Below are 13,206 nucleotides of genomic sequence, written 5' to 3'. Positions count from 1 at the left end.
AAACAAGATTGGGGTGTCACCTTGTCTCGATCAAGATTAGAATGCCTTCAGAGGAATATTTTTTCATTTCTGTATTAAAGCTTCCTTAATACAGTCTCCTGAAAATACAGAAACAATCACCCAAGGACCTATTCTTTAAGTGCAGTGGATGCCTGCATGCAAAGCTAAATGCTGCTCCAGGAAATTGTGAACATTGAAGGTTAGAGAACCAGCAATTTTGTTTGTAAGTGGGTGAGACACACAAAACTGGCAATACATTAATGGAGGAGTTCTACAAAGGAGCACTGACATTGTTCATTCAAAGGGATAAGTGCTTTGAATATAGAAAACATGACATCTCATCCAGATATTTCCAGTGCAGCTATAATACAGCAGTGGATTATATAATAATACATTTTTTTTATAGCTGTCAGCTCGTAAGTCCAAGGTCTGTTTTTTCTGCACTCACCATGTTCAACAAGTATAGAGTCGGAAATCCATCATTGAACAGACAGGGAAACCAATTTCTCGACTGTGAGCTGCTTCAATAGACCATAAAACAGAATAACAACAAGACATGTTGTATTTGAGTAAGGACATGGTTGAAACCTGTGTGATCAGAAGTTTCTCAAGGGGCCGCCGTGTTGTGAAAAGCGAGGGTCATGTGACAGCTGGTGACATTGGAAGTGCGTTAAAACCTTCACATGTACAATCACTATTGATTTACCTATCTCGAATTTCATGTTTATTGAACAGATCAAAGATCAGTTTGATTTACTTAACTTAGTTTAAAAACAACAACCTCATGTTTCTGAACAGTAACTAAAGGAAATAGTAGAAATTTGCGCACTAAAATACAAGAGGACACACACGATTGGGGGAAAGGGGCCACAGTGAACTGCAAATCTTGTTCAAGATATCTATAAGAATGTTAGCATGTGAGTATAGATAATTGTGTACAACTGCGGGACCATTGGTGGAGTGCCAAGAAACAACTAAAGTGTTTCACTGCTGGAAAGATGGTCTTTTCATTAAATTAGGCTGTCTATGCAGTAGAAAGTAGGGCTGTAGTCAACCAAAGAAAATCTTGGTCAACTAAAGTCGCACATAATCTTCAACTAATCAATTAGTCGTGGGGGAAAAAAACTGCACGTTATTTTTACTTCTGCGGTGGTGTGTCTGTGTCACTCTGCAGTTACACCTCCAAAACACTAGTCGGCGGTGGAGGGCTGTGTCAGACCATGTGAGCGGAGAGCGGAGCGGAGAGCGGGGAGCGGGAAGATTTTGTGTTGAGCGAGGAACGGCTATTTTTTTAAAAGGTGGAGCGGAGCCTTATCTCTCACTCCAATTTCACTCCGGTTGCTCATGCCCCACCCAGAATGCATCTTTGCACCTGCGCACACCCACACTATTTTCTTTCAAAATTATGGAGTTTACTGTGTACTTCAGAAAAGAAACTGAGAAGAGAAGCAGCGGTACCATGTAGATGGTCCCTAACTGCGGGGAGAGGGCTTCCCAATCTACCAAGCTCATGTTTTATTGGTGCCGTAGCATTGTTCCGACCTCTCATTGTTCCGACCTCTCATTAGTCCGACGTCCCGTTTTTCCGATATGTGATTATTACTGTATTTGTGTACCATAGAGGATCAGCAAACGCAACAAAAGTAGGCTACTGGTCGAGATACAAGTGTCATAGAGAGGAGAGAATGAAACACCATAACCTCCTGTTATTAACTCTGGGGTCGGGGTTGTGTGGGGAGCTCTCCATGGTGCTGAACGGCTCCCGGCGGGCGTATTTCTGCCTTGATGGTGCACTGGGACCGGCTCTGGGTCAGCTGGGAAAGGCTCAAGGCAGGCAGGCTCAGGGCTTATGTGTTTGCCACTTTCTTTTTCATTTTAACCCACACCATGATCGTTTCCTGACCCTAACCAAGTGGTTTTTGTGCCTAAACCTAACCAGAACTTAACCACAGGGCATCATGTTGATTTCGGAACAACAGGACTTTGGAACATTGGGTTTAATATGGTCGGAACAATTGGATGTCGGACCAATGGGCTGACGGAAAAATGGGCAGACCCCGTTTTATTTGTGAATAGAAGATTACAGGTTAGAGTAGTACGACGCAGTTTTTTTGAGCGTTTTTTGAGTGGTGAGCGAGTGGGATAAAATTTATGATGGAGCGGAGCGGAGCGAAGAATGCGCAGAACCAAGCGGAGCGGACGAGCGGCGCAAAGTGACAGGTCTGCAAGCGAGGAGCGGAAATTTTCACCTGCTCCGCTCCGCTCACATGCTCTGGACTGTGTTAAGTACTGTAAAGTTTAGTTCAAATCAAACTGTATTTATATAGTTGATTCAAAACACACACTTAATAGAGACAATTTCAAACACAAGTACACAAATTGGCTTCACTATAAATCGCAGAACTGACAGACAAACACTTTGTCTTTATCTAGACACATTTCCCCCACCAATACAACATGCTAACGTTATTAGCACAAGTCTATGGCATTTTACATTGTATAAATTAGCTTAGCGTCTAGCAATCTTTTCCTCTTCTCATATAAAGCCAGGGACAACAGCAACATGTAACAAAGGTAACGGCATATAATTTGGCTCCATTACAACTCTTCCAAACAAATACAACATGCTAATGTTATTAGCGCCAGCCTATGGCATTTTACATGGTATACATTAGCCTAGCGACGAGCAGAGATTTCCTCTGCTCATATGATGCCAGGATACATCCCTTAGTATAAATCCCTGAAGGATAAATTATACACATGTAGCCCTCCCACTCAATTCTCATTTGCTACAGAATTGTCATGGCAAACCCCTTTAACACCTTAAGCATGGGAGGCGAATTGGAGGGAGTCTACTAAAATATTAAATTTGGGATATATCTACGGTAACTAGAGCATACAACCCTGCCTAGGGTGCAGAGAGGCCTGGTTAGCTGATTTTATAGCAAAACTGTCTATGTGAGCTTACAACCTCCCATGCATACCTTTAACACACCATAGCCCTACTAATGCCACATTCAAACACGAATAAACATTTCAACTGCGAATATACATTGCAACAACATAAAATGTTTATTGACAGAAAAAAAACGAAACAATCACCCTTTTAAAAATGACCTGGTGACCCTTTAAGTCCTTTAATAAAATAAAATAATAATACCCAGGTTTTTGTAAAACTCAGTTATGGTACCATGTCGTTGGCGCGCATGTTGGAGCTCATTTGAATCCTCATGAAAAGTGTTTCTCAGTACTCACTAATCCTTGGAGATTCAGAAACGGTTAGCAGCAGTTTCCTCAAACCGTCGGTTCAGTGAAGAAAGGTGATGAGATGGAGAAACCAGTCCTGAAGACACGTCCATGTGCGACATCAGGTCCTCTGGCGGCAGCGAAGTCCCGAGCACCCTCTACAGCAGCAGTAGCATGCGTGGCAGCAGGCAGGCAGCAGGCATGTAGGCTTGAGGCACACTATGCAGAAATTCACAACACTAATAAACTCACTATTCATTCCCATACACTGTTCATATTGTCACTAGTTCACAAAATGTCCATATTCACTCAGAAAACCCGGCGCAAAATATTCTCCCTCACACACACAGTCTCCTTCTTCTCCCAGCTAGCGAGGACGAGGCTAACTAGCATTAACACACAACAGAAAATGGCGTCGCGGACATTAAGTATAATTTCCGGCTGAAACAGCTCCGAACATGGCTCACTATTACATTTTGTACCAGGTAACACACAATAAAACCCCCCGGTTCTAAGTTTCCGTTACAACAGTAACATTAAACACTTTTAAATAGCTTACAACTAGCTCCTTTGTTGTGTCGTTATTCCTTTCCTCGTTTTTCCCGTTATTAGCCTGAGCCTTGTCTCCTCTTTTTTAGTCCCACCCCCTTCTCAGAATCCGGTAGGTAGTTGACGTTCAACTTTGACAGCCACGGATTGGCTAATAAGAGATTGACACCTGGTTATTCAATTAAACAGAGGAACTTCATGAGGCATTCACAGACCGTTCAGAACATGGGACATTTTAGTACCTTCCCAAATAAAGTACGATTATGAACTTCTCCATATTAATTAAACTTATTTCACAACAGCAGTAACTTGACAAACAATACTACAAATTGTGCTGCATTAGGTTAACTGATCACATGTTTAAAGGAACAAAAAAAAAAAAGTATCATTTGTAGCAGGGCACTACACACAATACTTAAAATGCTATTTTAGTGGAGGCTTTATTGTCTGCACAATTTATTGTTTCTTATCTGTGAAATACAAGTAAATACAAGCTTTGTTTCCACTGAGTGACATTGTGTCAGTATACAGAAACTGTCAGGAGTGAGTTCAACTGTTCAACTGGCAACAACGAGTGTTTTGAAAACACCACCATTAATCCTGGAAAGCTATTGATGTAGCACTTTTCTCCTCATGAAAGTAACACTGCGATTATTCAACTAATGAGAATTTGGTTGGACGAGAGCATATCGACCAAATAGTCAACCAGGAGACTACAGCCCTAATAGAAAGACATAAATATTTTTGAAATTGATGCAAAAGAAAACACAGGAAAAGAGCTGTGGCATTGCACCAAACCAATAAACGCTCCAGCTGGTGGGTGACATAATGCGAGCTTGTCCATTTCGACACAGGAAACAATATGGCGGCCAGCTGTCAACAAACAGTCTCAAATTACAGGTAAACAGTAAGTTAAAATATGTTTCTAAATACATTTTGGGTGAGTAATAGGCAACGCAGTTACAATCTTGGTTTATATTTGAACAGCAATGCTTAGTTTTACAGTTTAGTCTGAGTTTGTTAGAGAGAAACAAATAGAGGGGTGATTCTCTTCCTCTTGATCTGCTTCTATACTCTTGTGTCCTTTGTCGTGGGCGTACAAAATTGCAAGTACAGTCTGTAGTTCGAGCACCAGCCCTACAGCCAGCAAAAATCTGCTGGTACGTTTTGCCTCATTTGGCAAATTTGAGCTGGAAGATGAGCATGGAGTTCTGGGCGCTGGTAAGATGGAAGGAAGTTTACCATCATTCATTTACACATGCTACCCACATTGGTATGACACAAAGCTAGTTGAAAATCAGCAAAGTATCCCTTTGAGTGACGTTTTTAATGAAGAATGTAACTGGGCTATCTCACGCTTTCTCTTTGCTCTCCCCCCCACACACACACACGGTTATCTGCCAGGAAAAAGTCCCAGAGCTGAGGAAGTGGACTCTGCCACCTTTAGCTCTTGTTAATCCCCCTGAGCTAACAGACTGGCCAGATAGAACACACTCGCTGGCAAGGGCATAGTGAGCTGTGTGTGTGTGTGTGTGTGTGTGTGTGTGTGTGTGTGACCTGAGTGAGAGTGAGAGAAAGAGAGAGATTGAGCTATGTGCCCTGATGCGCATCCTCAGTGCTGTAGTGCTGTGCTACTGAGCGTTCACCTGGAAACCCTATCAGTGTCCTATCACAACCCCAACCTCCAAAGCTCAAAGTGAATTTCTTTTATTATTATTCTTGTCATTTTTTATGTCTAACCTCCCACACTGCACTTGGCAACTTGCAGGCAAAACTACTGGCTATTTTCTGTGCTGTTGTGCTAAATACTGTTACCATTTTTGCTGTTAGTAGTGTTTTGTCATTAAGCCGTTTGTCGAAGCTGGAAACAGAATGATTTATACCACACAGGCACAGATTTACTGACTTGAAAGTGCAAGAGAGATTTGTGCTGCGCCATGCATTCAGTTTGTGCTCACAAGCCGCGTAAACCTAGCGTGTAATTTAGTCAGTGCCTGGGACGATCCTCCATGCACATCCTGTGCGTGAGGCAGAGCTCAGATTTTCAGCAATCTCAGAAAAGACATGATGTTGCTGTGATGCAGATTCAAGATTTCTAATTTCTCAGCTGCAACTAAGAAATGTCTATCTTACTATATAATGACAAAAACTCTGTTTGTGTGTGTGTGTGTGTGTGTGTGTGTGTGTGTGTGTGTGTGTGTCTGTTCCATGTTTTTCTCCTCACTGACTTGGTCAATCCATGTGAAATTTGGCACAGTGGTAGAGGGTCATGGGAGGATGTGAATGAAGCAATATTACATCAATTGGCCAAAGGGGGGCGCTGTAGCAACCCATTGAAATTGCAAACTCTGAATGGGCATATCTCATGCCCCGTATGTCGTAGAGACATGAAACTTTGCACAGAGATGCCTCTCCTCATGAGGAACAAATTTGCCTCAAGAACCCATAACTTCTGGTTATATAGATTTTCCACCAGTTTGAATTTTTTGAAAAACACTTAAAATCGATCTCTTCCTAGGAAGTTTGACCGATCTGCATGAAACTCGGTGAGCATAATCTAGGGACCAATATCTGAAGTTCCCTCTTGGCAAAAGTTGGAAAATGTACTAAACCTGAGCTTCTATAAGGCAGTGAATATTGGGGAGGGCGTGGCTCATCACATAAAAGTGTATAACATCCCAAGGGTTTCACCAATCACCATGCAACTTTGTAGGCACATGACCACACATAATCTGAGGGGACCCCTCCATTATTGACCCCATCAAACAAAATGAGGGCGCTAGAGAGCTAATTTCATATCTAGGCCTAACCGCCGTATCAATTTTTACTAAACTTGGTAGATATGTAGAACAGGACGCCTCAAGGTGACTGGAGAAACTTAACTCTAATTGGCAACTGGGTGGCGCTATAACAACAGAAAAATGCTTTAAAAAGGCTAAAATGTGCCCGATCGCTGTGGCTCCCCCTGTGGCCAAATGTTGTTGTTTTTTTTTTCCTAATTTTTGGTATGACTAAGTCATGGTATGGTATGCTGTACATAATCACGGAAACTGTCAGTGTGGCATTCTGTCAGTCAGTCAGTCAGTCAGTCATTCTACCAGTGCGCCCCACTTTTAAGTCAATACAACATATAAACACTTTAACTATCTGCCTTTCAGCATGCTACCTCAACTACTGATGTACACTTTTAGCCCACTAACTATCCCACTATTGGCAATGGTACTACTGTACTTTCAATAAAGCAATCGTACTATCAAATTCACAAAAACTCTGTGTGAATACATTGCTCTTCTTCATGGGTTCAGTTGACTATTTAATCTGCAATTTCCTATGACCTGTGTCCCAAACACACACCATGTGAAACTGTACGTGGGCAACTGTGCACTCAATGGGTATGGACTAGTTCACTTATAAAACAGCAATTAATGCAAGACATTAAACAGCAGTAAAGTGACGTCCAAGACACGCAAAAGACTTAACGTTACATAATGATGGTCTAAATATCCCTCATGAAGTAAGTTGATATAAGCAGACATGATGAAGTTGCACTTATTTCATTTATATGGCTTCCATACAGTTTGTGTCAACACAAAACAAACAGATGATATTTTTGCATTATTTTATTTTAATCAAATCCAGTTAAGCATCTTTAAGCTGTGTATCGATAATAACTAATGGTTTTTAGCATTTTATAATGTACTTGCAAGCAAATCAAGGGACATTTTAAGTGCACTTACAGTATGTTAGCTTATTATTTTGTCAACAATTACAACTCCATCTTGAAGCATCCGTAACTGCTGTATAAGTAGGTTTTACATGTTTGATAACACTGTATATTTTGGCTTTAATCACGTAGAATGATTAACATTAGCATATTTTTTTACATGGGAGACAATAGGACCGTTTTGACTGGTTGTGCCCTGTCTTTACAGATGTCATATCCGAGTGATCGACACATTTGGGACGGAGCCAGCTTACAATCACGAGGAGTATGCAACGCTGCATGGCTACCGGACCAACTGGGGCTACTGGAACCTCAACGCCAGGCAGTACATGACCATGTTCCGTAAGAACAAAACTTAATGTAGAAAATCTTGATTTAATTAGTTTTTCTAACACAGTTGCCTGAATCAAATGCACTGTACATTTCTATGTTACATTTACACGTTTCACGCTTATGACATACTCTAGATTACATGAGCTGAGTTTATCATCATCAGGAGGAGGAGGGGATGGTAGATGGCATGACACCTATGCAAGGCAGCTGCTTAACAGTAGACCACTGTATGAAGCCAACATGTCCAGCTTGTTTTTAGTGACAAAAGTGGGTATTTTAAACCAAATGATGACCCTGACCAAATGGTTTTATGCTTAAACCTAACCAGATGTTAACCACAACGGTGTCACAGCAGAAAATTGAAAATTAAAAACCTAAAGTTTCAACATGCTACAGCTACATGTGAAATGTACAAACATACATATCATAAATGTACAATGGCAACATTTATTCTGGTGATTCGATTGGTTGTTCTCATCCTCTGTAATACACAACACACACTGTCAGTTGCTTTACAGAACTGATAATATTGATTTACACATCACATTATAAGTAACATTTGCAAACATTTTTTTTTAAATTTCATGTCTTTTTCACATGTAAAACACAAGCATTTGTATTTTATAACTTCAAAAGATGAAAATTAGATCTCTGAATTGTCACATGCACACAGACCTGTCACCAGTTTTGACACTTTTTTTTTTTTCACTTTTTTGACAGGTGTGCCTGCTTGTTCATATTAATTTCAGAGCGATGTGTCTAATGCAGCTATTTATAGCGACGCCACAGCTTCAAGCTTTATCAGTTCTTTATCACGTTTTCTCTCCTTTTTCTGTTTCATGCTACACAATATGTCTGATCTGCTGTTTTCAAAGCCTTCGTTGTTGTCTGTCTCCTCAATGCTCCTGACTGAAACCTTGACTATTTAACTCTCCTCTGCTTTCATATTCCCTACTCAACAATGCTGTGCTCCTACAGCTATAGCTGACAAGAACATTGTCATGTCAATATGTGACAAACGGCAGACGCCCATGCTTCATACTGCCCTAAGCTAATATGACTGACACAACCCGTATTAACTGTTTCATACTTATGAGAGTGAAGCAGTAGCTGTTGTTTATTACTTCTACTCAATATATATCAGTGTACACTGCAAAAAAATTAAATAGTGTTAACTGTTAGGCAGTAAAAAGCTGTAAAATCATGAATGCAGTTGCTTTTGATAAGGTAAACTTTAATTGATAACAGACAGCTTTCAACTGTGACCCTCCTCTTACATTTCAAAGTCCTATTTTTGTTGGCTATCGCAAAGATAACTGGATCTCTCTCCGTTCTCTTCATCATCACTGTTCTCACAGTTACTTCAGTTGTGCCACTATCCACCATTTATGCTACTTTGGATTGTAACAACAACACACTCATACTCTTTGGTACCAGCTACCATTAGCTACCCAGGAAAACTAAAGCCTCAATCCAGGGCTCGAAATACTTTTTTCTTTGTACATGCCCCAGTACATGTAACTTTTAATATTACATTTACCAAAAAATCCTACCTGCACCCAAAAAAATTGACCCCACTGTTTGGATATTTGTCCTCCTTTATCCGCACTTCTGACACAGTAGACTGACTGAAATTACAGTAATGTACAGTGAAAGCACTTTAGATTTTATGTAGTCGCAGGAACATTTTGAGCAGCTTCTCAGCTAACTTAATTTTCAATAATACTGTCAATATTGTATAAGTCAGCATGATGTCTTTGAAAATAAACATTGGTTTTGTTGTATTTAAACATTAAATATACTGCTGATCACCAAGTCAGCCCCCAGTAATAAAACGGACGGCTGGCAGGTGAGCTCACTGTAGTAGTATGTCTAGTAAGAAGATGTCGCTGGGTCTGGAGTTCATGTCTATCAAATATTCCACTTAAAAATAACTTCATCGCGGTGTAGTGGACGCAGCTGGCTTGACTACAGTGCTCTGTGTTCGCTGTTAGTTTCCTGTTTTTGCACGCCGTTACCAGTTTTTTACTGTGAGAAAATGGGTTTGTGGAGTGAGAGCATGTGCCAAGTGTTAGTCAGTGGCATAAGGTAGTTACAATGGGCCCAGTGCACACTATTTGCCTTTTTCAAGGTTTTATATAGGAAATGGCACTGTTGTTAAATCAGTGAGTACCTCTTTGAACACAGGATATTTCCAAGGTGGCAATCACTCATAAGGACCTGTTTTCCACCCAGCACATTGTTGTAGGACCCACTCTCTCTGTGGGCCCCCCCACCTCACAGGCCCTAGTGCAACCACACAACCTGCACTGTCTATATTGTTACGCCCCTGGTGTCAGCTGTGTGACTCTGCTTATGGTCATTGCATGAGTTGGCAGCTGTACCGAGTTATGTGCAGCAGCTGAGAATTACATACACAGCTCAAATGTTACCTGCACTACTGTGCATATGCAGGTAGTATCTGAACCCCCACATCCACTTCGTGTTTTGGTTGCACAACGGTTGACGCACTTCCTTTGTACCATAAACTGAGCCTTTATTTTCGTGGGAGATCTTACCCACTGACAGACAGGATTGTATAGTGGAAGCGAGGCTTATAGGGAACCAGTCTAAACGCAGATGGTGTCATTATTCTATAGCCATGAAATTGTGCAATCAGTCTTCATAATGATGAGTTTAATGCAAAAAACTTCTTCTATCTCCACTTTAAAGTCAATACTTGGAAAACCATTCCAGTGCAGCTTAGTACTGCCAAAACCATCCCAGCCTCACAGCTGGCTTTATGACAATCACTATTTATAATACTTAGGGAGCCGATAATCACACTGACTTAGCTATTGAACTGAAACAAACAAGGATGTAGTGTTCTTTTTCTCTCTTTCCTCACAGCTTCCCTTTAACAATAAACTTTTCTTTCTCTCTTTACTACCATCCTGCTGTTTCTCTCTCACACACATACACACATCTAGCTCACACACCAGACAACTCATTTATGGGCTTCGTTTCGGAGGAGCTGAATGAGACAGAGAAGAGGAGCATCCAGCAGAACAAAGTCAACAACATGGCTGTAGTGTACGGCAAAGAGGCCAGCATGTGGAAGGTACTGACAACAAATCAGTGAATGTTTCTATGCACACCATTAATGGATTTCCTGGAAGGCCTCAAAATATATACAGCAAAAACACACAAACACACCAACTGTATATATGAAAATGTACAGACATATAAGCATGCACGTACATTCAGGTAAACATTGCTGCTTTACACCTACATCCATACATATGGAAAACATCACACAAATGCAAACATACATGAACAGGTTTCTCTGTTTCTTACAACAGGTTAGTTCTGAATTCCTCATACAGGAGACTCTTTCAATGTTGATAGACACACACACACACAGTGGCCCCGACAATATACTGCAGAGTTAACAGAAAAATCCAGTGACAGCGTTTTGCACACCCCCGCTGTTTTCACCATTACAGCTCAGCTTCATGCGGCTCTTTATACACAACTGTACAGCTTTAACTTACAGGCAATTTTCCTCTCCAAAGCTGCCGGCTTGTTCCACTGCATATTGTTGAGCAGCATGTTGTGCCCCCATTGTTAAAATGACTGCAAAGATGTATTTTGCTGCCACTACTTTCCACTGTGTGTTTGTACTATTCCCTGGATTTCTTTATAGTTGTGGCTTGTGAAGGAGACGAGCACAGATGGGAGATGGGGGGGTGATAAAAGTATAATAACCTGGTGAAAAGGCAGAAAATGTATAGTAATGTGTATTTTCGGTCTCCCCTTTTGTCTTTGTTTTCACCATTGTTGTGTTTTTATATACGTTTTTATCTGATTTAATTTTCCTATCTCTGTCTCTCTTTCTTTATGTCTTTCTTTCTTTTGTGGTGAATCCATCTGGATGCTCATTAGCTTCAGGTAAGAGCCTGTTACTCTCACCCTATATTCCTCTCAAGGCCATCTCACAGCCTACGCACATGCAAAAAGGCGGCTGAGGTGTTTACATGTTAAGGAATACACACATGCATTCATACAAACACAATTATTGTCAGTATGGGATCCGGAAAAGTGAGAAGCTACGGGTCTTGAGTGCACTTAAATTCACAGCGACAGCCATCACTCTTCAGGAGCTTTACGTATAACAGCGATTATCTTTTTATACTCTTACTTAAGGCAGCCAGTCATTTGAAGGATGTAAGCTTTGTGCTGTAACACGATTCAATTTCTTAGAGCTTCCAATGCAGCACTAATGACGATGCTGGTCTTCTCAAGTGTCTCCCACATAATTTATAGTTATTATTAAATCATTTTGTGCTTCACCGGCTACAAATGTGAAGCTTGCTTTTGTCTACCTCTGTCTGATATCAAGGAGCCATTGTTTCTGAAATTAACAAGAATCTCATGTGGTCATTCTGCCACCATTTTCTTTGTCAACAACTAATGTGGTGTGCGAGAATGGAAGGCTTGACAGGCGTACGAACAGTAAGGAGAGGCTCAGCAAACATGCTTCCTTTTTGTAATCGTACCCTTCTGACATGCTGTGCAAATTGAACTCAACATGTTAATGTCCCGCAAACAATTTTCTTCAATCTACATTACAAGAAATGAGGTGAGGGATAAAAACCAGCACAGCAGAACATACTTATTACCAGTCCTAATCCAATGCATGTTAAGAGAGTTGGCGTAGACACACACACACGCACGCACACACACACACACACACACACACACACACACACACACACACACAGATAGCTGCAAGTGCAGGTTATGGAATTTGCACTCTTTCACACCCATGTTTCTCCTTCTGCTAATTCATGTTGTCTGCTGTACTTAGCGCTTGAGCTAATCTCCTAATTGGCTGGGAAAATCCTCACAGAGGAAGCTATCGATCGCTACAGCCTCCAATTACGGCTGTGGGGGGCCACACGGTACAGGGATACAGTAAGCTGCTCCACACCAGACGGCAGAGTCAATACTCTGGCCCGGGGTTATGCTCCATTCACATGCTTCAGTTTTGGATGTTAACTGATGCTGGTTGGTTTTTGTTCTTCCAATCATCAACGCTGACTTTAACAGCATGCCTCTCTGGCTCTGTCCTCTCACATCGTTTCATGTTTCTACTCTCTAGGAAAAAAAGCAGAGATGAATGCACAGCTATGAGTCACTGTTAGTAATGGCTTCATCACACCTGTCACACCCACACAAGCCCCAGCACAATCAGTTTGTAAAGAAGATACCTATCAGCTGAGCGTTGCACTGAGTTCAGTGGCTTTTTTTTCTTCTTTTAGTAAACATTGACGTCAACATTTCTGTTGATTTCTGAAACAGTGATATTCTGT

At 41.1% G+C, this 13,206-nt stretch overlaps 1 protein-coding gene across 1 annotated transcript in view; it reads left to right on the top strand.

Moving 5' to 3' along the window:
- The window catches only part of LOC125886060 (alpha-1,6-mannosylglycoprotein 6-beta-N-acetylglucosaminyltransferase B-like), a 159,004-nt gene that overhangs the window by 134,579 nt on the left and 11,219 nt on the right, over window positions 1–13,206 (top strand). Inside the window, exons 10-12 of the mRNA XM_049571993.1 lie at window positions 7,728–7,861; window positions 10,822–10,952; window positions 11,777–11,782. Of these exons, the coding sequence (XP_049427950.1) occupies window positions 7,728–7,861; window positions 10,822–10,952; window positions 11,777–11,782 (271 nt within the window). The remainder of the gene's footprint in view (window positions 1–7,727; window positions 7,862–10,821; window positions 10,953–11,776; window positions 11,783–13,206) is intronic.

This window comes from Epinephelus fuscoguttatus, linkage group LG3 (genome assembly GCF_011397635.1).
Source record: "Epinephelus fuscoguttatus linkage group LG3, E.fuscoguttatus.final_Chr_v1".
Lineage (NCBI taxonomy): Eukaryota > Metazoa > Chordata > Actinopteri > Perciformes > Serranidae > Epinephelus > Epinephelus fuscoguttatus.
Note: the sequence above shows the minus strand (reverse complement) of the source record. Positions and strands in the feature narration are given on the sequence as shown.